The sequence below is a fragment of the Cyprinodon tularosa genome, unplaced genomic scaffold (assembly GCF_016077235.1).
Source record: "Cyprinodon tularosa strain WSP-4 unplaced genomic scaffold, ASM1607723v1 ctg391, whole genome shotgun sequence".
In the NCBI taxonomy this organism is placed as follows: Eukaryota; Metazoa; Chordata; class Actinopteri; order Cyprinodontiformes; family Cyprinodontidae; genus Cyprinodon; species Cyprinodon tularosa.
The window spans coordinates 626,845-654,661 of NW_024039109.1; the positions used below are offsets into that span (position 1 = coordinate 626,845).

At 40.5% G+C, this 27,817-nt stretch overlaps 1 protein-coding gene across 1 annotated transcript; it reads right to left on the reverse strand.

Annotated features, from left to right (window-relative positions):
- Window positions 1-396: 396 nt before the first annotated feature.
- Window positions 397-21,429, reverse strand: LOC119791460 (coiled-coil domain-containing protein 152-like). The gene is made up of 8 exons (XM_038297569.1): window positions 21,259-21,429; window positions 8,404-8,509; window positions 7,992-8,060; window positions 5,456-5,520; window positions 5,175-5,310; window positions 2,434-2,561; window positions 1,121-1,216; window positions 397-968 (listed from the first exon to the last, which is right to left on the reverse strand). Exons 1-8 carry the CDS (start codon window positions 21,319-21,321, stop codon window positions 843-845), a joined length of 789 nt encoding a protein of 262 aa, XP_038153497.1. The 5' UTR covers window positions 21,322-21,429; the 3' UTR covers window positions 397-842.
- Window positions 21,430-27,817: the final 6,388 nt, after the last annotated feature.

Genomic DNA, 27,817 nt, shown 5'->3' on the forward strand with positions numbered 1-27,817 from the left:
AACGGAGAGTCTCCAGACTGATTAGCGAGTGAAACCTTGAAAGCTCGCGAGATCAGGATGGTCTCATGAGGCTAGGAGATGCAAGCAGCGATAGCAAGGCCGGCTAATGCTAGCGCCTTTCCAGGATTAGCGTTTCTGGTCTGAACAAAGAACCTAGACTAAAAACAAAAATGGTTGCTTAAAAAAAAGTTACTTTGACACTCCAGGTTTTACTTTGTAGTTTTTACCTGAAGCAAAACAGCAACAAACAAGTTTTAATGAGGAAAATGTCTGATTTCTGAGAGACGACTCCTTCAGTTTGAAAACTTAGCAAAGTAACAAGCCAAAAAAACAAACAAAACAAAAGATGGCGACACCTTCTTTCCAAGGAAACACGTTGATGGCAGCATCAAGCTCAAGATTCCTCCAGAACAAGGAAGGATTCTCAGTAAGAGGTTGGGTTGTTGGGCTCTCGTTTCCAGACAGATAGGATGTACTATTTTATAAACATCAAACTCAGAGACATTAAAGCTGAACTTATGGAATGGAGGAGTTTATTTCTCTGAATGGGAACATGAAGAGGATTATAGCTGCGGCTGTTGGATTCATTCAGCTCCCTCCCTGGTCCTTCTCTGCAGGACTATAATGGGATTACAGCTTCATACGGCCATGTAGCGTGTGTTGAAATGTGCTCCCTGAGAGAGGGAGGCGGTCACCTGCGAGCAGAGCGGGTAAGACAGGCGACCAACGCCAGGATCACGCAGCTCCGGAGCTCACGGGATCAACTCAAACTTTTACTATTTAACAGAACTAAAGGAGAAATCTGAACATTCCTGAACATGTCTGGAGGTATTCCCATCAGCCTAAAACCTTCTCCTCTTCACATGGCTGTTGCTGCTGACGGCATGTTGGCTCTCTTCCAGCTCCTTGATTCTCTGACGTAGAGCTGAAATCTCTTTATTCTTCTCCTCCTGGAAAAACTGCAGCTTCTGATGAAACACGAACACAAGCAGATTCTGGGTTAATCTCACAGAACGTACCTCTGAAAAGTCCCACTTTTTCTAACGAATGTTCTCACTTTAGTTCTACTGCATAACTATGTGTAACATTTAGCTGCGTGGTTTCAAACTGATTCACTCACCCTTTTATAGACACTCTGTGGAAGAAGGTTGCCTCGATTAAGCTGCTGCTGGCTCCTCTGAGATGAACTCTGAACTCGAGCTAACTTTGCACCAAACTGTTAGAAACAACAAGCAGAAACAGAAAGAAAGTAGAAATATGTCAAACAGAGAAACAACCTGCTGGAGAACTGGATGGATGGATGGATGATTAGATGGATGGATGATTTGATGGATGACTGGATGGATGGATGGATGATTAGATGGATAGATGGATGGATGAATGGATGGATGATTGGATGGGTGGATGATTCGATGGATGACTGGATGGATGATTAGATGGATGGATGAATGGATGGATGACTGGATGGATGATTTGATGGATGACTGGATAGATGGATGGATGGATGGATGGATGATTTGATGGATGACTAGATGGATGGATGGATGGATGGATGAATGATTTGATGGATGATTTGATGGATGACTAGATGGATGGATGGATGGATGGATGGATGAATGATTTGATGGATGGATGGATGGATGAATGATTTGATGGATGGATGGATGAATGATTTGATGGATGGATGGATGAATGATTTGATGGATGGATGGATGGATGAGTGACTGGATGGATTCAGGGATTGGTAAAAAGGGCAGCAGCATCAGCTCTCATTCTTGGATCAGGCCTTCATCTCTTCACCATAAAATGGAGTCTTACCTCCAACTAGAAAGGATAAACCTGCAGAAAATGTTAACCAACCACCTGATTTCTCCTTACAGATCTACAAATGGGGGTGAGGCATCAGTTTGGGCCTCCTGTGTTTTGTTGATCTCCTGTAATCTCTTGGGGGGGAAAAAAACCCCAGAAAAGTCTAAAATGATCAGAAGTATTGGAAATTTTACATCTCAGAGATTCTGAGAATGAAATCCAGTTTGCATTAAGAGGAGCACAGTTGAACAAAGAAATCAAAATAGAAATTTATTAATGTCACAATGTAGAAATCTCTGCATGTAACTCAACCCCATTGGGGAGCTGTGGGCTGTCATTGTATAGCGCCTGGAGAGACCCAGAGTGCAGGCCGTTTGGATTGAACCAGGAACCTCGTCAGAGCACAAGCTCACTGCTCTAACCACTAGGCCAACACTCCCTGTGAGCAGTTTGAGCTGTCAAAGTTCTAAGAAAACCAAACAAAACTTTAGCCTATCATCAGGAAAACAAAAATAAAAATATAGAAAATCTATATGGATGTGAGACACTGTCTGAAATCTAAATGAAATCAAAAACAGCACCAATAGTGAGGGATCACATTTTAAAGACCAATTTTCTACAAACCTCCATCTGTAGCTTGAGCAGCTCGCTGTGCCTCTCCCTCTCCTGGTCCTTCAGCCTCTTCTTCATCTCTTCCAGGTCCAGATCTTTCTCCTCCAGCAGCCTCCTCATCTCAGCGTCTTTAGTTTCCACTGCAAAAAAATCAAGAAGCCTCCTAAAAACTCATCTCTCACTCATCGCCACACCTTCCCAGCACTCCTCACCATTAGCTTTAGTGTCTTCAAAGTTCTGACAAAGAGTCACTGAAAACCTATGAATTTTGGTGTGATTTTAGAAAAGCAGCCACTTCAGATCAAATATTTAATTCATACAATTAGAAATCAAAAAGAGAGCGATAGCTTGCCGATGGAAACCACCACATGCACTGTCGGTGAGGGAACGGCTTTCCTCCTATCAGGTGGAGCTCTCCTCAGCTCGATCACATGGTTCTAAATCATCAAACATTAATTGCTGGTTTAAATTATTAAAGAAACTCTCAGAATTGTGGTAAATATTTATATATGCACTTATGCCCATTATTTTTTTTTATTTCATTTCATTTTTTTTCTCTCTCTTGTTTAAATTGCATGTTCATGCCCCAAACTCATTCATATTTACTTTTAATTTTGTTTGTTTGGCCTATTGACTTTGTACATGTACTCATATATGAATATATATGACATTTTATTCCTGTGAACGTTGTTTTATTTCCTTTGTGATGTATTATTGTTGCTCGTCTATTCAGTGGATGTGATTCCTGGATGGTAGGGGAAGGGGGTTATTTTATTTATTTTTATTTACTTTATTTCCACTTTTTTTTTTCATTTCTTATTATCATTTTTTATTATTATTGTTGCTATTTCTTTAACACCTTGACATCGCTGGGTGGGGAGGGTGGAAATGAGGGCAGGGGCTGGGGAGTGTAGACATGGGTGGAGAGGATGGGTCTTCTATTATTAAAGACACAAGTTTGTATACACTTTACAACATTTTGACTACTTGTGGCTGGCGCACTTGTTTCTCCTCTAATGTCCAAAATGTGAAAAACAATAAAAAATTGATCACTAAAAGAGGAATAGATAAATATTAATAAATAATATGAAATGAATTAGCTTAAACATTTAAATGATTATTTTTTTAAATATGTTTCCTGTTCTGTGCAAGTGTTTAAATTCTAATTCAGTAGCAGAAAATCTTCCCAGTAGCAACTAAACCTGAGTGAGGTTGGACAGCTCGGTCCACATTCCTAAAATAAAATATAAAGTTCTTCAAAAAAAAAAAAAAAAGGAAAAGCATTTTCTAATTGCACCAGATTTTATCTAAGGTTCAGACCCACATGCAGTGAAGCCAAACAGAGAGACAGAGAGTAAAAGTTTAAACGAGTTTTATTGAAAGGTATTTAGAGTTCGGTGCAGAGTTCCTCCGAACTCTGCTCGGCCGGAAAACTGAAAGACGAGGGGAAGACAGACTGTTAGATTCAGGCTCAGTGGGGAATTGGAGTTGTTTATCTTGAAGGAGAGGATTTGTTGCCACTCACTCCAGTCTGTGTGTTGGTCTTCCAGGGTTTGTTGATTCGGTGGAGGGCGGAACAGGGTTTACCCAGAATTCGGACGGAGTGGAATGATGCAGCCGCTGGTTGCAACTCAGTTTTCCTGTGGTACTTGAAAGGGTCATGGTGAAGATGACTTCCTTACTCAGAGAGTGATCTCAGCTTGCTCAAAGGTGGCTGGATCCAAACCTCTTGTTTGGAATCCGTCGCTCAGTGTTAAGACTCAGTTGATCCCACTTGGGAGAAGGCGGTCCGAAAAGGTCCAGTTTGCAGGAAAGATTCCCCAAACTGGCAAACACTCTGGCCTCGAAGTGGTGGCAACCAGCAGCTTAAGAGCAGTCAGGTGATGAGGCAACAGCTTGCAGGTGTGTGAGGAGGCGAACCGGAGCCAGGCGCCTTCTGGTGGTGGAAGGGAGAAACACAAAAGACAAGACAAACAGACGAACACAAAAACTGGGATCCTGACACCAGATACAGCACTGGGACTTGATCAACAGCCGATACCGCACCGTGACATCACCAACCCGTAGGTGGCAGTAGTGTTCTTTGACAAACATGGATGCCTCCAGTAAAGCACATTTAAATGAAAACACAATATAACAGTATGTAATAATTTTCATATTTAAAGTACTTTTAGGAGTTTGAATTCTGAATATGACTGGACTTTTCCTTTAAAAATATAAATTCTACCAGAAATGTCTTTGTGATGACATCAGTTTCAAACATTAACTCAGACGTCACAATCCAATAAACGCCCCATACTTTAGTCGCCTTTTTACCAAATACTTTTTAACCCTTTGAGTCCTTTCTTCGATTGCTGCTCGTTTTACTTTAGTAAAAAAAGAAAAAAAATTAAAAAAAGAAGTAGTACTGCCAGCTTACCTGAATAAGATTTTTATGAACTCTGCCCACCTTTGCATCTACCAATATATAAAAATTTTCAAAGGGATATAAATACTTTCCCAAAGCATTAAATAATTGTAAAGTCAGTTGATGTGTTAAAAACATTAACTCAACATTAACTCTCCTCAGTGCAGACTTGAAAGGAAAAAGATGGACGCTCCACCTCTGACCTTGCTAATAAAGTATAGAAATATGTGTGTAACTAATAACTGAAGTAGTGGTTTCCGTCCTGCAGCATTTAGGAGCAGATGAGTGAGGTTGGTTTAAGGTTTAGAGGAAGCATCATCAGAGCAAATGAAATCAGAATCCTTACTCTTCCTCAGAGCGTCCCTGTGCGCCTCTTCCACCTCTCGGTTACGCTGACACTTGATGGCCTCCAGCGCCCTCTGGTGTCTGTCCTCGTTTGCTCTCATCTTACTGAGCAGCTGCTCAGTCTCAGCCTTTCCTGCCTGATTACAGAACAGAAAAAAAAAACACCCTGAGCAGCTGAAACAAGAGGAAGCTGGAATCAGTTCTGTTCAGTTAGAAAACCTGGTGAATGTAACGGTCCTGAATATTAAAACGTGAAAATTTATCCGCTTTAAGGTCGGTTACCTTTGTGGTTCTTTCACGCTCTTCTATCAGATTCATTATGTCTTTCTTCAGTCTCTCATTTTCCGCTGAAACATTAAAAAAAATAAAAAAGCAGATAAATATTTTCTATTGCAACCAACACACAGTGAGAAGTTTGTTCTTCCAAGCATGAACATGCAAGTCATATAGTTTAAGGCTTTTTATCTGGTTTTTAACGTTTTTCTAGGGTGGGATTAATCCAGGAACAGAAAGTAAAAATCCTTTAGAGAGATGAGTTCCTGGTTAAAGTGAACAGGATGAAGGAACAAGAATGTTTTTAATTTCCTGGACCTGGATTATCCATTTATGGGTAATCTTCAACAATATCAGTAAGATAACAGGGTAAATGTTTTATATCAAGCTTTGACTTCTATAATTGTCAGAATTAGAATATATTTTAATTTGGGTTGCACTAAAATTATCTACCTGACCGGACGGGTAAAAGTGAAAAAACTGTTCTCTCTGCTGCCCTCTGGGAAGAGGCTGTGCAGCATTCAATGCAGGTCCAGCAGGTTCCAAAACAGCTTCTTCCCCACCGCCAGAGAGCTTAAAGGAATAGTACACCCAAAACATGATTAGCCTTCATTTTCTACTCACCCCCATGCTGAACAACACTCTGGAGTACTTTTTTGATATCTCAAATGCATCTGGAGATCTGGGAGGCTTCTTGCTGTCTGCTGACATTCAAATAATGGAGGTCTATGGCGCCCGAGGCAGAAAGGTCCATAAAAGTCCACAAAAAACGTGTCAATATTCCTCCATACTGCTCGTCCAATGTATTCCAAGTGTCCTGAGTGGGTAGCATCCAGAATTTACTCGAAACGAAGTCATTTAGAATGTTTTTAGAGCATAAACAGTAGTGTATAGGATTTCCTGAAAGCGCGCACCTGCGCGTTCATGACGCTACGGAAGCCGGCAGACCAAACCAGATGAAAGTGCGCATTCAGCGTCTGCTCTTCCAATAATGCAAGCGTAGAAGAAGAAATGTGCTGTTTACCTGTGCAAAGAAAGAAACAACGAAAGAAAAATGTCTGAGGACTTCAGTGTTGAGGAAGAGCATGAGTTCTTTGCCGAGCTGAATGCGCTGGTTTGGTCTGCCGGCTTCCGTAGCGTCGTGAGCGCGCATGTGCGCGCTTTCAGGAAATCCTATACACTACTGTTTATGCTCTAAAAACATTCTAAATGACTTCGTTTCGAGAAAATTATGGACGCTACCCACTCAGGACACTTGGAATACATTGGACGAGCAGTATGGAGGAATATTGACACGTTTTTTGTGGACTTTTATGGACCTTTCTGCCTCGGGCGCCATAGACCTCCATTATTTGAATGTCAGCAGACAGCAAGAAGCCTCCCAGATCTCCAGATGCATTTGAGATATCAAAAAAGTACTCAGGAGTGTTGTTCAGCATGGGGGTGAGTAGAAAATGAAGGCTAATCATGTTTTGGGTGTACTATTCCTTTAATGTTGAAAAAAACTAAATCATGTCACAGACTCTGCATCAAACTGACCATATCAATGCGCCGGCTACCGTTCATTCATCCTGTCCGGTGAACTGCTGCTAGTTTTACTCACATGCCTGGAAGATGTCTAGTGCTAATAGCACAGATGATCTCGCTCTCCAAATGGAATTGAACGATTCAGATTAGCTAGCCGAACGGATAGAAGGGGTAGAGCGTAGCCGCCTGTAGCCCAGGCTTCCTGTTATGACTCCAGTGGGCATGCATCGATGACGTCATACACGCGCCACTTTGTTTTTAAAATATATAATATAAGTCATCTTGAAAACATTCTTCTTCCAAATTTTGGCTACATATTATGTGTTTTTTTTGTCTGGCCTGAAGCTTGACGTCAAATCCTTCTTCAAGTTGGCAATCCAATGACGCACCCTTCCGTAGAGGATTAGGAAACAGAAAGGTGAAATACAATTTTAATTTTCACTTTTACCCGATGTACTACAACATCCAACTGCTATGAATGGTTGTTGTTTTTCTTGCTGTTTCTTCATAACAAGAACAAGAATGGTGACCTTTGTTGACTATTAATGACGTTCCGGTCGGATGAATATAACCTGGCCGTTCAGACAGTTCGCATTTGAAAAAATCAGATTTGTATCGGATTCGGGACCACGTGGCCAAGTGGCCTGGGTCGGATTGGAAAAAATCAGATCTGTGTTGTTCAGACTGCCATGAAAAGATCAGATAGAAGTCGCATATGGGCCAAAAAAATCGGAAAATTCAGGTGTGAGCCAGAAATCATAGAAGCTCAACCCTACTAGGAACTAGAACCCAAATCCCTTCTGTTAACCACCGAGCCCAAACAGTCAAGCAGGGTGGTGGCAGGATTATGCTGTGGGTTACTTCTCTGTTAGTTTCACTGATCCAGGGTGAAGTTATGTGCTGTGTAATAAGTTCATCCTGAAGAAACAAAGGCTTTTGACTGTCCTTGTTGCCTTAAGCTTGTTAGAGGTGTGTTGAATTTCAGGTCACCACCTTGAACAGCAGCTGATCCTCTTACCTCTGAGGTCGAACTGCTCCTGCAGGGTCTGCTGCAGCTGGTTCACAGTGGAGAGGAGACTCTCCTTCTCTGCAACATGTTCATCATAATTATCAACCTTGCAATAAATGTTACTGCCCCATTTAAACAGTTATTAAACCAGTACAGGTCTAAAAGTTGGACTGTTGAGTTTCTTAAAGTTATATTACTGTCTGATTCATAATTATATGTTTATTTATTATTCACCAATGACAAATGGACATGATGCAGTAAGAGAACGATAATAAAACTCTCAAATATCCTACATATGACAGATATTCCTCCTGAAAATCAGCTTTTCCAGTTGGATGTGGAAGTAGTGCACAGTTCTGACCGTCATGTGGCAAAAAGGTCACTAGAGGGAGACACAAACCATCTGTTCAGAGATGCTTACCATCTTTTAGGCTCTCTGCCTTATTTTGATAAAACTTCACCAGTCTGTTGGAGTCCTCCAGCCTGATCTCCAGCAGGCTTTTTTTACTACTGGTCTCTGCAATTTTCTGTCGGGGAAAATAAAGAGAGAAATACCCAAAGTAAGAAGTTTATATGGTAAAGAGCTTCTTCGTCAATCTTTAACAAGCTAAACAATTCTCCCTCAGCTTTAATTCAACATCTAATCATGATTAGATTAACAGGAATCTTAACATGCATCCTATCATAAATGCAGTAATAAGCCTTCAGTTTATTTGCATACACACCCACAGGTAATACCAATATTTTCTGCAATTGTAAAATCTCATTTCAGGTTAGGTCCTTTCTTTACAGCAGTACTTAAACCTGTTATAACCGGAGTCATTTCATCAACACTGATTAGAGATTCCTGTCATAAAAGCAAACTAAATGGATTTCAAAGCTTTTTCTTGGTATTTATAACAAGCAAGGCCATAAAGCAGAGGTCTTAGACAGAGGGGCCGCGACCCCTAGGGGGTCCACGGAGGTACTGCATGGGGGTCGTGAAACTTTTGGTTGATTAGTCTTTTTTTTATATTCCCCCCTGCAATTTTTTCCACTAATTGAAAAGTCTTTAAATCCACATTAACATGAATTCAACACACTGTAGTAAACAGATAAATGGAGGCAGAAGATGTCTTTCAGTCATCAATGCACACATTCAGCGACACACAGGAGCTCTTTCAAGCTGGGCACCGTTTCATTAACAACACCTGTCCCATCAACCAGGAATCACAATCAGAAATACTTTAATAATCGCAGGGAGAAATTACTTTAGTTTCATTACTCCATCTTTAATAGAGTCACTATAGGACCAGTTTGATAGAACACAATTTCAATCATTATGCATAATTAGGGGTCCCCGCTCCATCTCGTCATCAGTTTGGGGGTCCTTGGTCTGGAAAACGTTGAAGACCCAAGCATTAGGGCAGGGGTCTTCAACACTTTCCACAATGATTGAAATTGTGTTATATCAAACTGGTCCTATAGTCACTCTATTACATATGGAGTAATGTGACTAAAGTAATTATTACCCTGGGATTATTAAAGTATTTCTGATTCTGATTCCTGGTTGATGGGACAGGTGTTGTGAATGAAATGGTTCCCAGCTTGAAAGAGTTCCTGTGTGTCGCTGAATGTGTGCATTGATGATTGAAAGACATCTTCTGCCTCCATTTATTTGTTTACTACACTGTGTTGAATTTATGTTAATGTGGATTTAAAGACATTTCAATTAGTGGGAAAAATTGCAGGGGGGAATATAAAATAAAAGTTTAATCAACCAAAACTTTTGCGACCTTCGTGTGGTTGAAGACCACTGCCACTCAAAGTCCCAAAGTTCAGACTTTAGTCTGCACCTAGTTTGTATCGTGTATCCCCCCAAAGGTGTTAATGGCTCTCCTCTGGTGGAGTGAGCGCCATTTGCAAATCAAATGAAAATGTAAGAATGTGGTTTGGTGACTTCAGCTGGTGTGCTGGGGTTTCCTAGCCTCCTGAGACCATCCTAATCTCGCGAGCTTTCAAGATTTCACTCGCTAATCAGTCTGGAGACTCTCCATTGAAGAAAATTTGGAGCCGTTCACCAAACGAACGTCCAATCAGCGTTGCCTTTGAGGCGGGTTGAGGAGTGACCTAACAAGAAGCGCGACCGTTCAGCCTAAGGAACATGGCGGCTTCAACCGATGAAACTAGCGTTAGCGTGGCTATCGAGCAAGTTTTATTGGAATTACAGAGTATTTCTTCACTGAAAGAAGAGCAAAACACTGCTCTGGAGGCTTTTCTCAGAGGAAAAGATTTTTTTGCTCTTCTCCCGACTGGTTTCGGCAAGAGTAGCGTGGCTGTTAGTACGTCATATGCTTCATTGATCTGATTGGTTTATTTGGCCCGTCTATCACCAACATAGGCCAATCAGCTAACCAGTATTTTCGCCCCTTCCCAAAATTACTTCAACAGAAGGTTTCCAGATGGATATGCGGAGCAAATCCATCTGGCGGAGTCAGGTTAGGGGTTTCCTTGTTTGAGCTGCCACCCTTTGTGTTGTAAAGGAGCTTTTTCAAGGAGTTGAGTAATTTACAGAATGTCTGTGGGGATAAATAGAGCAGGTACAGCACACAGAGTCAGAATTCACCCGGGATTCACCATGGCACAACTAAGTCGACCAAGAAGGATGAACGCTCAGGAGGCTTTAGCCATGCTTTAGAGCATGTCAGACTACGAATCTGATGGTGGATCTGTTGGAGACTTAGCATTTCAGAATGAAAACAGCGCAACCGATTCTTCAAGTGAAGAGAATGATACTGATGAGAATGCGACTGCTTTCGCACCAGCAAATCCTCCCCTCCAAAGACACACCAGGGACCGCGTGATCAATTATATGATTGAGCGGGACAGTTCAAACACTGAGGCTACATCAGATGAAGAGGAAGACACAGCGTGCAGGGCAACCCCCCTCCTTGCAAAAAAACAAAAAACTGCTGATGTTGGCACGATGCCTGGATCCACAGAGAAGGCGAAAGATGGCACTGTTTAGTCCCACTGGAAAGTTGGAGACTTTTCTGTTCCTGAAACCCCATAGACTGCCTTCAATGGATCTGGAGGGCCAATAGATTCTGCGAAACGCAAAATAAGTCGCCTTCGCAGCTTCCTGTGTTTGTTGGATATGAACATGTTGCTGACCATCAGAGACTGCACAGTCCACGGGGCCCGCAGAACAAACCCCAGCTGGCAGATGAGTGTCTACGAGCTGATGGCTTTCCTCGCAATGGATGCTGGTAAAGGAAACATGAACATACTCACCGGCCACTTTATTAGGTACACCTGTCCAACTGCTCGTTAACACTTAATTTCTAAGCAGCCAATCACATGGCGGCAACTCAGTGCATTTAGGCATGTAGACATGGTCAAGACAATCTCCTGCAGTTCAAACCGAGTATCAGTATGGGGAAGAAAGGTGATTTGAGTGACTTTGAACGTGGCATGATTGTTGGTGCCAGAAGGGCTGGTCTGAGTATTTCAGAAACTGCTGATCTACTGGGATTTTCACGCACAACCATCTCTAGGGTTTACAGAGAATGGTCCGAAAAAGAAAAAACATCCAGTGAGCGGCAGTTCTGTGGGCGGAAATGCCTTGTTGATGCCAGAGGTCAGAGGAGAATAATAAAATATAGAGAAAATAACCACCCATTACAATCAAGGTGGGCAGAAGAGCATCTCTGAACGCACAGTACGTCGAACTTTGAGGCAGATGGGCTACAGCAGCAGAAGACCACACCGGGTGCCACTCCTTTCAGCTAAGAACAGGAAACTGAGGCTACAATTTGCACAAGCTCATCGAAATTGGACAATAGAAGATTGGAAAAACGTTGCCTGGTCTGATGAGTCTCGATTTCTGTTGCGACATTCAGATGGTAGGGTCAGAATTTGGCGTCTACAACATGAAAGCATGGATCCATCCTGCCTTGTATCAACGGTTCAGGCTGGTGGTGGTGGTGTCATGGTGTGGGGAATATTTTCTTGGCACTCTTTGGGCCCCTTGGTACCAATTGAGCATCGTTGCAACGCCACAGCCTACCTGAGTATTGTTGCTGACCATGTCCATCCCTTTATGACCACAATGTACCCAACTTCTGATGGCTACTTTCAGCAGGATAATGCGCCATGTCATAAAGCTGGAATCATCTCAGACTGGTTTCTTGAACATGACAATGAGTTCACTGTACTCAAATGGCCTCCACAGTCACCAGATCTCAATCCAATAGAGCATCTTTGGGATGTGGTGGAACGGGAGATTCGCATCATGGATGTGCAGCCGACAAATCTGCGGCAACTGTGTAATGCCATCATGTCAATATGGACCAAACTCCCTGAGGAATGCTTCCAGCACCTTGTTGAATCTATGCCACGAGGAATTTAGGCAGTTCTGAAGGCAAAAGGGGGTCCAACCCGTTACTAGCATGGGGTACCTAATAAAGTGGCCGGTGAGTGTATAACTCCTGTTTCAGTCTCTGTTCATTGGTTTGGAATTTTTTGCCTATTGATTTTAAATGTTTTTTTTGTTTTGTTTTTTTTTTTTAAGTGTTTACATGGTCTTACCCCTTATTATCTGTTAAACCTCATTTAAATGTCTGTTCCCTCCCGTTCTCTCAGCTCGATCCATCTGTTAATGTTGGTTTTTCCCAAAGCCAGAAAGGAGGTTGAGAGGGAGCAAGTGTCTTTAGTTACTACCCCCAAAATGTGGATTTAGATGCCATTATAAATAGGAGGCGACTTACTTGCTGTTTTTAGGTCCTCTCTAAAAACCTTTTTCCTTGGCTTTTAACTCAATTTGAAATGTAGGCTCTTATTATTTTACCCTTTTGTTTAACTAATTTAACTATTGTAGTAGTTTGTTTTAGATTGTTTTTGTTTAAATAAATGATCCCGCCCCCCCATGACATCATTGCTTCTATCCTTTGTGACATCACCAACTGTCACTCTGTAGGTCTATTGCAGACATCAAGTCATTCCATTTCCGGAAACCTCTCCTACGGTTAGGTTGTCTTGAGTTAATGTACTTGAGATTAGAGAAACAGTTTTTGTTTTGCAGTCATCAGGGAAAAAAAGATTTTTTATTGAAAGTAAAGCTTTGTGTTTCAAACCAACCAACAAATTTATCGTTGGCCTTAGGAGGCTACCTTGAAACGGCAACAAACTTGAGTTGGAAATTGCCAACTCCTTCTTTGTTCGTAACTCAGGTCAGTTAAACGTGGTGCCTTCAGTTAAAGTCAACATGTGGGCGCAATCTAAAGTAGAAAATACTTCGGAAGTTGCATTTAGCAGCATAGCTGAAAACTCCTCTGGAAGAGAATTTTGGACTCGAGTTGTTAAAGGTCCTAAACAGCCAGAAAACACTCAAAGTGTAGCAGTGGGACAGTGTTCGAGTCAAGTTTGTGCTACCAAGCCAGTGGTGAACCCATTGCAGCCAGCGCCAGCTCCTGTTAAGAGACCATCTAATGCTGCAAAGCCGGAAGGGCCAGTAAAAAATCCCAGTAAGGCCGCTGTTCAACGACATGGATCTGAGATAAATACAGGAGGTAGCTATATGACTTCTGAGGTAGACTTTCAAGCCGCCTTAAGCTCCAGAGACTGGACAATCGCAGGACTTCAAAATGAAAACATCAGACTAGCCCAACACGTGAATGTTCTCACTGCTGAGCTTAACAAATTAGAGGCCGCTCATCAACATAGCAGCGAGAAAGTTAGCGAGCTTGAGATTGTGCTATTTATTAAAGAGCAAAGGGTGCAGGACGCTGCGAACCGCATGAGCTCAAAAGATAAGCAAATCGCAGCACTTCAAGAAGAAAACATCCAATTATCCAAAAAATTACAGAGGAAAACCGTACAGGAAGCTGACCCCAACTTAAAGTCCACAGAAGAGGGGAGAGAAGCACTTCAACAAGAAAACGCCAGATTATTAGAACAAATTAAGAATCTGTCTGTGTTGCATCAGAAAACGGAGGCAGCTCTTCTTGCTGAGACGGCAAAAGCAAAGGAGGCTGAGATCTGCTTAGCTGAGAAAGAGCAGGAAACCAGTAATATAAAAGCTGACTTGCAGGGGATCTGGGTCTGGGCCCAGAAAAGGTCCAGTCTCCTGACAGAGCAGCAGGTCGCTCTTAGAGATATGGAAGCAGCTATGAAAGACCTTGAGGAGGTTCTGCATGGTGAAAGGCAGCAGTGGCAAACAGAGAAGGCCTGCCTTCAAGAGACACTTCAACAAGAAAACACCAGATTATTAGAACAAATTAAGAATTTCTCTGTCTTGAATCAGAAAACGGAGGCAGCTCTTCTTGCTGCGACGGCAGAAGCAAAGGAGGCTGAGATCTGCTTAGCCAAACAAGTGCAGGAAACTAGAGAAATAAAGGCTAATTTGGTCAAAATGGAGAAAGATTTGGAGGAACAGCGGCACCAGTGGGAGGAAGAAAAATCCCATCTTATGGCCAACCAACAACAAAGCGATGAGGTGGAACAGCTGAAAAAGCAGGTGGAGTCACAGAAAGCTGAGTTAGAACAGGAAAACGCTTCTCTGCGTCTGAAAGAGCAGGAAAACAACCAATTACATCAGGAGGCTGAAAGAAACATCATGGAACTGGAAACGAGTCTGCTTGCTGAGAAAGCCAGAACAAAGGAGGCTGAGATCTGCTTAGCCGAGAAAGAGCAGGAAACCAGTGACTTAAAAGCAGACTTGCAGAAGATCTGGGTCTGGGCCCAGAAAAGGTCCAGTCTCCTGACAGAGCAGCAGGTCGCTCTTAGAGATATGGAAGCAGCTATGAAAGATCTTGAGGAGGTTCTGCATGATGAAAGGCAGCAGTGGCAAACAGAGAAGGCCTGCCTTCAAGAGATAATTGGAAACTCTCAGAAGGCTCTGACAGAGATGGAGGAGGAGAAGAAAACAACAACACAGAGCCTTATGGAGGAGATCAAAAATCTGCAACAGGAGATAGAAGGAAAACCTAAAAAGAAATCTTTAAGGAAAAGAATGGCCAACCTCTTTAAATGCCGTCAGTAAGAAAAATTATTTCTGCTAAACCTCAAGAAAACTTCCCTCCACAAATCTCTATGGTTCCCTTTAAGTAAAAAAGCACTGCCTCCATACCAGGGCCTTTTTCTGAGGTAGACTCCTGCCTTGGTATTGATTAGACCCTGGTAAACAGAATGGGGCTGCACGGTGGAACAGTGGTTAGTGCTGTTCCCTTGTAGAAGCAGACCTTTCTATATGGAGCTGCCATACTCTCCCGTGCCTGTGTGGGTTCTCTCCGGGTACTCCGGCTTGCCCACCCACCCTTTTTCTTCTTTCCTCACACTTGAAGTACAAAAGAAAATGATCAACAATATAGAAGTATAGTAGATTTTACTATAGATCAGTCCAGGTCATAACAGTCCAATTAGTTTTCTAATTATCCTATAGTTTTTACACTATTTCTGAGTTGCTAAAACACTAAAATCCATTCGCAAAACCAAAGTTGCAAGTGTACAAACCACTTTATTGATTGAAGCACACAGTTTGTAGAACTTTAAACTCTTCTCATGTGGTTAGACACAGCTAGCAAATCGGAATCGCTCTTTGTGCAAAACTGTAAACACATTGTCATTCAAAAAGCACATGTAGCATTTTGGTGCACGTCAACTCAGAATGGCACAACACAGCCCCCAAAAGTGAAATACAAGTAACACACTGTTGTCCTCGGTAACACACAAGCACTCAAAATTCAACACACCTGTTTCAAATCAGTAATGTGTTGCACCCAATCAATAATGGGGATATAAAGCCATGTCAAATCCAAATGGCATGTGTGATTTTCACAATGGAGGGCAGGAGAGAAGGTGGAAGTAGAAGTGTACGAGGAAGAGGAGGAGGAAGAACAAGAGCCATAATTTCCAATGAAATTAGAGCAACAATCATACACCATGTTCTGGTTCATGGAATGAGTATGAGGGAAGCAGGACTACGTGTTCAACCAAATATAAGCAGGTTCTCTGTTGCCTCCATTGTCAGGACATTCAGAGAACACAACCGGTAAGTGTACTATCATTTGTGGTCCCTCAAACTTACAGTACAGTATGTTCAGTTGTGGAATGTCTCAGTAAATTACTGTAACATCTCTAAAAATGGGCCCTTTTCTTGCAGGATTACAGTAAAACTAATAATAGAATTACATAGGGATGCACGATATAATCGGCCCCCTATCAGTATCGGCCTTAAAACTGAATATCGGACATCGGCCACCCCACCGATATTTAACCCGATATTTGATCAGTTTCTGCGTTTCTAAAGTCTAAAAAAAAAAATAAAAAATACTACTTCTTCTTCCTCAAAAACCTCTGTAAAACTTTTTTACAGACTTAAAAAGACGAGGGAAAAAATATTGATACATTAAAATATCACAATAAATTCATATGCTGATATAATGCCATTTAAAAAACACGATATCAATCTCTTTTACTAATGAAATATTGCTATATAAAATCCCCCGAAAATTCACGAAATTTTGCCATATTTTTATATGTTGATTTATTGACGCGGTATCGATCTATTTTACTAACAAAATCTCACAAGAATTTGCAAAATATCACGAGAGTTTGTAACAGAACGATGAAATTTCACGAGATTTTGAAAGTAAAATAGATCGATACCGCGTTTTTAAAAATCAATTTGATATCAGCATATGAAAATATATTTGAGTATATTATTTTTCAAAGTGTCAGAAAAGGATAACAAAACTGCTATTTTCAATGACTACGTATTTTTGTCCAGCTTTAACATCGGTATCGATATCGGTTATCGGCTACATGAGTTTTAAAATATCAGCATATCGGATATCGGCCAAAATCCCTAGTATTACATAAAGATATATATTTTATGTATTTTACATATTTGGTTACATTGCATTAGGTCTGTCTGTACAATTCTAACAAGATATTTTATTTGCCAGAATTGAAAGACTGCCACATGCCGGTGGAAGGAGAGGTATATTCTCACAACAGCAGGAGACCATTATTGTAATCATGGATCCTCCAAATAATCATCATTCGTCTGTGTGAGAAATACAAGCAGCGAGTTGAGGAAGACACTGGGAACTCTTGAAGGGAATTCAACCATTTTGATGTCTTCCACACTATACCGATATATGTTCCATCCCCTCCACATAACCCTCACCACCCCCATCCAACTCTACCAAATCTCTCCCACATTCTCTTTAAACCCCTCTCACCCTCACACCACATACCCCATACCTACCACATACAATACCCTCTCAAAACCCATTCCACAATCTAACCTATACCCCAACCCCCCCCCCCCCCCCCCCCCCCCCAACCCATATATTATCATACCATCTACAAGTATACATATGTGTTTGTCGATCAACTCCTGATAACTCGCTATGTTCATTTACTGTCACTCTATCAAAATAAACTTTAACCACAATTATACAATACATGTTTTCAATGCTACCAATGTGAGAGAAGAGGCCTCATGACTATAGATACTCTTTGGGATGACCAGTCCTCGCCGCCCTACACGACACTGTCTCACCAAGAGGAGAAGGAGAGTTGGCACGCAACATTCTATTGGGTCATCGAGCCATTGTAGAGTTGCAGGGCAGTGTGTCGACTTGCCGGGTGCAACGCCATGTGCCTTTAGGACTTACAACACGTGCCCATTCTCTTATAACGCTTTCTGTATGCACTAGGGCTCGCTGCAACAACGATCGATTTAGTCGACTAAAAAATCGACTTTTAAAAGCGGTTGGCCAACGAATTTTAATCATCGATTAGTTGGGTCGATCGCTGATTATATGAGTCATCCGCTGGCCGCATTCATCACATCCACTTGAGTGAAACGGGGAGGAAGAAAAAAAATATGGCGGAAGCGAGGCCAGCGCTGCAGGTGCAGTGTTGCCAACTCAGAGGACTTTTGAACTTCAACTCAAACTCAATCTTTATTGTCTAAATGTGCTACATGTATATTTACAAACAAAGATGAAATTTCCATCCCCTCAACCCCACGGTGCATAATAAAATATAAAAATATATATATATTAAATGAGCCATAGCACGAAAATAAAAACCTAAGATATAAAATAAATATTAAAATATTAAATATGTAAACAGTAGTGTGAATGGTGCAAATAGTGCATAGAGTAGCAGTCCTGGGGAGAGTAGTGGAAAATAGTAGAGGATGGGGATATTGGGGGGTCAGGGGGGGGCGAAGGGGGGCAGGGCAGGGAGGGAATTGAGCATCCTCACTGCCTGATGGAAGAAGCTGTCTCTGAGCCTACTGGTTCTGGCCCGGAGACTCTGCAGCCTCCTCCCGGACGGCAGCAAGGTGAAGACATTGTGGGCGGGGTGGGTGGGGTCACCTGCGATCCTGGTGGCTCTGCCGGTGAGGCGGGAGTGATAAATGTCCAATAGAGAGGGGAGGGGGACACCGAGGATCTTCCCAGCTGCTTTCATGGTGCGCTGCAGTGTCTTGCGGCAGGCTGCAGTGCAGGCTCCGTACCACACGGTGATGCTGCTGGTCAAGATGCTCTCGATGGTGCCCTTGTAGAAGGAGTGCAGGATGGGGGACGGGGCTCTTGCTCTCCTCAGTTTCCGCAGGAAGTAGAGTCTCTGTTGGGCTTTCTTTCCCAGGGACGCGGTGTTGGTGTCCCAGGACAGGTCTTGAGAGATGTGGACACCCAGGAACTTGGTGCTGCTCACCTGCTCCACCTCAGCACCGTTGATGATCAGGGGAGCGTGCTGGGCAGGCCTTCTCCTGAAGTCCACCACAATCTCCTTTGTCTTCTCTACGTTCAGATGGAGATGGTTTTCCTGGCACCACGTGGCCAGGCGGCTCACCTCACTCCTGTAGTTTGTCTCATTGTTGTTGTTGATGAGACCCACCACAGTTGTGTCGTCTGCGAATTTGATGAAGATTTTGGAGCTGAATGTTGGAGTGCAGTCGTGGGTCAGCAGAGTGAAGAGGAGGGGGCTCAGCACACATCCTTGGGGGGCCCCCGTGTTCAGTGTGATGGTGCTGGAGGTGTTGCTGCCGACCCGGACAGCCTGTGGTCTCCCCGTCAGGAAGTCCAGCAGCCAGTTGCAGAGGGAGGTGTTGAGTCCCAGCTGGACCAGTTTGCCGATGAGCTGCTGGGGGACGATGGTATTGAATGTTGAGCTGAAATCGATAAACAGCATTCTGACATGTGAGTCCCTGGTCTTTTCAGACCCCTCCAGCGAAAATTTTTCAAAAAAGCGACTAGCGACAAATCTGGCGACTTTTTACGGTGTCACTGGCGGCTTTTGGAGACTCTTACGTGAAAGCATGTATCGTTCCTACTCTGCCGTGGGGCGCCTCCCCCATCCCAACCCCGTTCTCCCTCTCCCACAGGAATCCCTCTCAGCGCTGCAGTCAGAGCCGCAGGATGTTTACCCTCAGCGTCCAGACTGCAAATGAAGCGCGCATGCGCCGGGATTGATGGCGCAAATTGATCACAATAATTAAAATAGCCTGCGCTTTGTAAAGCGAAAAAAGTCGTAACATGCAACTTTTGTAAAAACAAATGAACATGGCACGGAAGCACCACTGTTAAGACGCAGCACCTGAAAAGACAACACGTTGGAGCCTTCGATGGCAGTGAAGAGAGCTGATCAGCAGGGTGAGCGACCGTGTTTGTTTCGTTTTAAAGTGTGGAAACGTAACGTTAGTTTCTCAGGTAGCTCATCTGATGCTTTCCTTACCGTGTTAGTAGGTTACAGGCAGTGATAAGGTTGGCTACTTATTTTACTTTTAATTTCATTGGAATTAGCTTAAGCAGCATTTATATTTTCTTTATAAATAAATTAACTTGCAAATTATGAGGGCAAGGCGTTTAAATCTTCTGGCAAAGATAAAGTAAAGAAGATCCTGCAATTTATGGAAGTAAAGCAGAATAAAATCCAGCAAGATCAGTAATATGTCAATTAATTATATGCCACATTCCCATGTAAATATCTGTCTTTGGAGGATGTGTTTTTTAGCACCCCTAGTTCTCTCATTTTTATTCCAAATACAATTTATAATTTGAATCACAGGGCTATTTTTATCTCTATGGTTCAGTTCAGTATTTTCTCAAGTAGCAACTTTAACTGCTATACTTTCCTGTCTTAAAAGGCAGAACTCTTCTAGTCTAAAAAAAACTCATTTGTTGAAATGGGTGGCCTATTGTTTGAACCCCTTAGGGGCTTTTAAAAACAAAAATGTCTTTTTTTGCACTTTATGAAACAAAGTAGCCTATATTTTGTGGATGTACAGCTACATTTCTCATGTAAGTTTGCGTAGTTTTAACAGAAACATTTATTTTTCATATTGCACCAGCACAGTTAATGAGCAACCTGTACTTGTGTGCTTGTTTGTTCTGTCTAAAATGTTTATTTTGGAATAAAGAGGTTAATATAAAAAATATTTTTTGTCCGATTCATCGAAAAAATAACCGGCCGATTCATCGATTTTTACAATAATCGTTGCAGCCCTAGTATGTACTACAGAAAGCATTACTGAGACGTGAAGAGAGAGGTGATGAGCAGGCAGAGCATCCCATGTACGTGGTAATCTGGGACAATGTGAACTTTCACCGTGGTAGATCATAATAAACCTTTTATAGATATTTTTTTATTGAGGTCAGGGTTGAAAAAACCTAACTGTAAAGCAGTGGGTGGATGGGTGATCAGTAAATGTATGGATGATGGACAACAGAGAGACAAATGAAAAAACAGATAAATGAACAGCTAACATGAATGCAGAACATCAAATTCAGAAAGCATAAATTGACCTCCTTTTCCCCAAGTTATTCCTATCTGGTAAATATTGATCTTAAATTCCAAACTTAGACAATATGTTCAGAAACCATGAAGCTGGACCTCAACCAGCATAAAGCATAGATTGTATTGTTTTTTTTATCCACATAAATATATAGATCATAAAATATGTTAATCAAACGACTTGTTATTTAGTTCAAGTTCATTCATTCTGATAAATATGGCCTTTAAACTAAAGCTGACAACAGAAAGTCTAATCAAAGAAGGCAAAATGAACTAAAACAAGAAATGAACAGCAAGATATTAGGACGGAAATGCATCTAAGCGAAATGTGAATATATCTCTTTCTTATAAATTTACTTATATAACATGTTACTCAATAATATTCAATAAATAAAAAGTTTTAACTGAGAACGGTAGTTTTTTTAATGTCCTCACCAACGGGCGGGAAGGCTAGCCCCATAGCAGCTAGCTAACATTAATTTACCTGTTCCAGTTGGCCAAATTCCGCCATGAATCCATCCAGGTTAAAACAGTTTAACTTCGCCATCACGTTAAATATAAAATATGGTCAAATAAATATCAAAGTTATCCGGTTGTATGGTTTCTATAACTGTCACTGATGCCTAGCTAACAGCTAACTCCGAGCCGCCGCCATTTTGCTATTTTTTTACGAGCGTGCTTCCGCTGCCTGGTATGGAAGAGGATTAGGGCCACTAGGAAAAAAAAAAAAAAAAAAAAAGTTAAATGATTTTTAAATTTTATTTCAGTATACAGTTTTTCTGGATTGTTTACACACATTTCTGAAAACATGCCTCGTATTCTCAGAACTCTACACACAAATCCAACAAACACACACACAATGGGCAAAGTCCTTCAATTCTCCTGCAAAATGAAACTTTACATTCAAAACAGTTTTATCTCTTCACAAAAGGCCATTTTGTGTTCAGATGACACACACAAACTATCATATGAACAGACAATTAAAAAAAGCATTTAAACACTGATGTGCTCAGTGTAAAACACCATTCTCCATTCATCATAATGACTTTTTGTTCAGTGTTACACTTACTACAGACATTAAATACATAAGTGCGTTGTAAAATATTTTAGAATATTGTTTTTATACTCAGAACACACAAATATACTGTAACATACATGTTTTATTTTTCCCACAAAACAATGTACACAGTGTACATCCCAACTGACACAAAGTTGCACATACAGTGCAGAAGATTTTACTGTATACAGTTACAGTAATAATAAAAAAACAAAACAAAATAAACTATGCTGCATCCTCTCTTCTGTTTCGGTCTGGCCACAGCACCTCATCTACATCACAAGCAATGTTTTCCCTGGCCAAGCAGCGGGGGAAATATCGCCTAGCATGGCGAATCCAGCCATGAAAAGCATCAACTGCTATATCTCCACATGCGTCTTCCATAGCTTGGAAAAGGGGTATACGCGTTTCTGAATTTAGGTCGTACATTTTCCATCTCCAGGCAGAAAAAAATTCCTCAATAGGATTGAGGAATGGAGAATATGGAGGGAGATAAACAACTGAAAAGCGTGGGTGGTCAGTGAACCAGTTATGAACCAGAGCAGCCCGGTGGAAGCTTACGTTGTCCCAAATGACAACGTACCTGAGCTGCTCTGGGCCGTCTATCTGATCTGGTGGAATGAGTGTGTTGTGTAGGGTGTCCAGGAATGTGATCAGATGGGCAGTGTTGTAGGGGCCAAGGGTAGCATGGTGATGGATGATGCCATGGTCGGTCATCGCTGCACACATTGTGATGTTCCCTCCGCGCTGGCCAGGGACTTCAACAATGGCACGCTGGCCGATTATATTCCTTCCCCTCCTTCGTCTTTTTGTGAGGTTGAATCCAACCTCATCAATGAAGAAGAACTGGTGCTCCACTGCATCCACCTCCAGCTCAAGGACTCTCGGAAACACACATGACAATATCAGAAGTAGACATGGAGCGGTCTCTATTGTGAAGCACAATCATTATGATTACAATATAATAGAAAGAAATATGTATGATTTATACAATGTTGACAGTATGCATCAAAGGTGGGAATGTACTGTATAGGACGTACTTGCACATAGTTATATCGCAATTCTTTGACCCTTTCTGAATTGCGCTCAAATGGCACCCTGTAGACCTGCTTCAAGTCCTCAGTTTTGTTTTCTGATCAGGACACGGTCAGCGTGTGATAACTCTTACCCTAATCCCAACTTTTGAAATATCTCATTGTTTTCTATTATTTTTCTTTGTATTTTGCATAAGGTAATGGCTATTTTCAATAGAACCATGTTCATGGAACTTATGTTTCGTGATCTAAGGAGGAACCTGGGAGACGCGCGCCCCATCCACACTTGTTGGTAATTTGTCGCGCATTACTCTGCAATCGCTCGCTCTGTAAGTAGAGAATAAGCTTATACGCGCTCACTCGCTCACATTCACACGCTGTGTACGCGATAAACACAATGCCTATCGTCTGCTCTGTCAGTCCACAGGTAATGCTGTTATCTCTATGTTGCTGTACTCCATTGAGTACTGTATTGATACTTTGCAGTACTGCAGTTTTGTAGTAGAGAGTAGATGTTCTTACCTATTCTCATTGCGGAAAGTTTCAGGGGATGATGGGTATTGCTACAGTGGTACCTGCTCAAATTTGGCTGTACTCTTTGCCCAGCCCTCCCTCATTGTTAGGCCATGGTTGACCACATGGTCAACCAAAGTTGCTCGGATCTCATCAGAAATGATTGTCCTTGGCCTTCCTCGTCCTCGTCCTCCCCATCGTCCTCCTCTTACTCTCACTCCTCTGGCTCTGGCTCTGCCTCTGTTTACAACATTGGCCTCCATTGCTCCAAAACAGAAGAGCTCACCTGTTGCCCTTCTATGCTAAAGCTCTGATTGCTGAGTGGAAACATGTGTGTTAGGTGTTTGCCCATGTGAGGAGTCAGTGTGCATAGTAGGGAAATTAACTTTAGAGTTTTGAATAACAGTGTGTTCCTTGTGAAAACAAAAGATTTTCTTCATGACAATTGTGTGTAGAGTTTTGGAAAAAGTGTGTTTTAGAACTGCAATTTGAGTGTAAAGCAGGAATTGTGCTTGTAGTTTAGCAGAAGAATTGGGTTCAGGGGTTGTGCATGAGCTTACAATTTTGTCGGTCATTGTGTTTCAAGTACAATTTATTTTGTGTGTAAACAGAAGCGAGGAAAAACTGTAATATGAGAATGCTTTGGAAGTGTGTGTGAGACGGAGGAAAAAAGTTACGAATTCTAAGATTTAGAAGGCAGTATTCTGAGAAAAAAGTCCCAGAATTCTGAGTTTAAAGTTATAATTTTGAGAATAAATTCAGAACTCTGAGATTAAAGTCAGAATTCTGACTTTTCTTCCTATAATAAACTGAAATAATATTTAAAAATCAGTTAACTTTTTTTATTTCTTCAGTGGCCCTAATCCTCTTCCGTAGCCTGAAGACTAGCCTCTAAAATTTAAATAAAAACATGATGGGAAGAACATCAGTTTACACACATATACATCATAATTAAGATAATAAAATTTGAGTTATATCAACCGTATTATTTTTTTTATGGAAGCCCATTTTTATGGGGTGCCGTTTGTAAAGTCAAACAGTCAAAAATTAGTAGTAATATTTATGGTTATTGAGCTGTTTTAACAGAAAAATACGGGGGTTATTTTTTTCCAAGTCATTTTTTCACTATCTCAGTCAATAAAAAACTTACTTTGTTAAATAAATATTAAGTTTGCAAATTAAACATTTAGTTTTTAAAATAAATATTTAGCTCCAAACTAAATATTTAGCTTGTTAATTAAATATTTATTTAACAAAGTAAGATTTTTATAAATGAATGAATGACATAGTAAGAAAATGACTTGGAAAAAAATAAACCCCTTATTCTCTTAAAATACGCTAAATAACCATAAAAATTTTCCAAATTTTTACTGCTTAACTTTACAAACAGCACCCCGTACATTTGCACCACTTGACAGTAAGAAAGAACAAATGGTATGTCATAATTATTAGATATAAAGTCATAATTTTGGCTGTCAAAGTCATAATTATGAGATCTTAGTATGGGGTAAGACATTTGTTAATAAAGACAAATACCCTAAAAATGTCTAAATTTTTTAATGAAAGTCAGTAATAAATACATTAAGGATATGTATTTTTTTCCCTTGTCAACTCATATATACATGTGACATCAGATGTTCATCTGTTAGAATACAAGCTGAGAAATTAATAAAACAAGTTGGGAAGTAACATCTTTGCACTGAGGCAGTACTAATCACAAGTTAAGAAATTTACAATTAGAAATCACAAGGTTACAAGGACATATAACAAATTTAAAAGGAGAAATAAAAATATCTGAGCACACAAATTAACAAACACATAAGCAAACTGACATTCCCAAGTACAAATGATAAATTTTAAATAGCTAATTCCTATTTTTAATGTTGATAATTTGTCATGTGTACTTTTCTTGTTGCAAAGTGCTTCATTCTCTCTCTAGTCTCCTATTCTGCAGAATCAACTTCCATCTGCTTCCATCAACACCCTTGTTTATAGATGCTGGAGATCGGGCTGTTTTCCAGTGTGGTCCTGTTTCTCTGACCGTGACTGAGTGGATGTGCTCTCTTCATCCTCTGTTATGGGAGCTGGCTCAGAGCTCGTCTGCCTGGCTGTGTGTTTCCTGGACGGGGCCGCCTTTTACAGCCTCTTTTTGTGTCTCTGCTTCTGTCTCCTTGAACCCCAGTGGGCCTCAGCAGATGGCCGCTCACACTGAGCCTGGTTCTGCTGGAGGTTTCTTCCTGTTAAAAGGGAGTTTTTCCTCTCCACTGTCTCTACAAGCATGCTTAGTGTGAGGGATTGCTGAAGAGTCAATGAGTCGATGCAATCAGCTGGTTTTCCTTAGATAGAAAACTTTGAATCAATTTGACTGAATGATCTGGTTGAACTGTGAAGTGCCTTGAGATGACATGTGTTGTGAATTTGGCGCTATATAAATAACCTGAATTGAAATGAATTGAATTGTTGTATCTTTTTAATTTTTATTTAAGACATGTAAACTTGTATTCTCACAGATGAGGATCTGATGGAACAAAATCAATTAAAATTAAATGTATTAACTCTATTGATCTTCTTTACCAAATTCAGACATTTACTCAGAAGTTTTTCTCTTACTGCATATTTAAAGTCATAATTTTGACATTTAAAGCCATTATAGGGAGATTTAAAGTAAAAAAAAATAGTGGATATAACATTCAAAGTCATAGTTATTAGATACTAAGATATATATTTTCGATTTCCAAAGTCATAATTATGAGATACAGTCATGATTATGAGATTCTGCTCAAAGTATCAAATAAAAGTGACTTTAATCTCCTAATTATGACTTTGAAAGTTGAATTATACTTAAAATCTAGTTACTATGAATCTAAATTTTATGATTTGGACTTTGAAAGTCAAAATTATGAAGTAGTATATCATAATTATTACTTTATATTTCATAATTACCATATGACGTATAAAATCATATCACCATATGGTGTCTTAACTTGTTTTCCAGGAGGAAAAATGTTGTTTGATTTAACTGTGGAAGATCAATGTTAAAAAAATACATTTGAAATTCAACATGGCTGCCTTATTTAAAACATAAGATAACCATACCAGCTAAAAAAAATTATTTAGAGTAGAGAAGTATTTACTGATATTTAATAACTAAAATTGCTTTTTCATTTGCTCAATTATATGGATTATAGGGATGCACGATATAATCGGCCCCCTATCGGTATCGGCCTTAAAACTGAATATCGGACATCGGCCACCCCACCAATATTTAACCCGATATTTGATCAGCTTCTGAGTTTCTAAAGTCTTAAAAAAAATATAAAATAAAAAATACTACTTCTTCTTCTTCCTCAAAAACTTCTTTTTTACAGACTTAAAAACTTCTAAAGACGAGGGAGAAAATATTGATACATTAAAATATCACAATATCTTCATATGCTGATATATTGCCATTTAAAAACACCATATCAATCTCTTTTACTAATGAAATATTGCTATATGTCATCGTTGTGCTACGAAATCCCCTGAAAATTCACTAAATTTTGCCATATTTTTATATGTTGATATATTGACGCGGTATCGATCTATTTTACTAACAAAATCTCACAAGAATTTGCAAAATATCACGAGAGTTTGTAACAGAACAATGAAATTTCACGAGATTTTGAAAGTAAAATAGATCGATACCGCGTTTTAAAAAATCAATTTGATATCAGCATATGAAAATATATTTGAGTATATTATTTTTCAAAGTGTCAGAAATAGATAACAAAGCTGCTATTTTCAATGACTACTTATTTTTGTCCAGCTTTAACATCAGTATCGATATCGGTTATCGGCTACATGAGTTTTAAAATATCGGCATATCGGATATCGGCCAAAATCCCAATATCGTGCATCCCTAATGGATTAATTACAATAAAAGGATGTTTTCAGGCCTTTTTTCCATCTTATGATGACTTCCAGCTTAGAGATATCAAAAACATAACATTTAGAGCTTTAAACTGTAACATACCAATAAAAAAACAAATACAGAAACCTCTGCCTAAGGGAAAGTACTTTTAATAGCTGCTAAGACATTTAATTTTTTTAAAAATATATATTATAAACAACTGTCATCAGAACGGACACCTTAGGGCTACTCACCGAATGACTGGAGCAGTGCTCTAAAAAAACCTTTCACATTTGCACAATAGATGGAGAATATATTGTCATCACACTAGCAGTGTGTGCATCATCACTGTTACCTGTTTGTTTTGTGCAACAATTGTTCACTGATATATTCCAGATGTTTTTCACCCTACTGCAGTTTTTAGCCACTTACACAGAAACTAAAAGAAGCTCCCACTTGACACTGCTGACCTGAGCCAAAATGTTTGAGGTCACACAGTGGGGAACGTATAGATAAGGAAAGAAAAAAAGGAAATAGGTTAATATGGCTT

Coding starts and splice junctions, on each gene's coding strand:
- LOC119791460 (XM_038297569.1), bottom strand. CDS start 21,321: ATGGCGAAGTTAAACTGTTTTAACCTGGATGGATTCATGGCGGAATTT. Junction 2,562..5,174: donor CAGGGACGCTCTGAGGAAGA/GTAAGGATTCTG, acceptor ATTTTTTTGCAG/TGGAAACTAAAGACGCTGAG. Junction 969..1,120: donor CACAGAGTGTCTATAAAAGG/GTGAGTGAATCA, acceptor GTGTTTCATCAG/AAGCTGCAGTTTTTCCAGGA.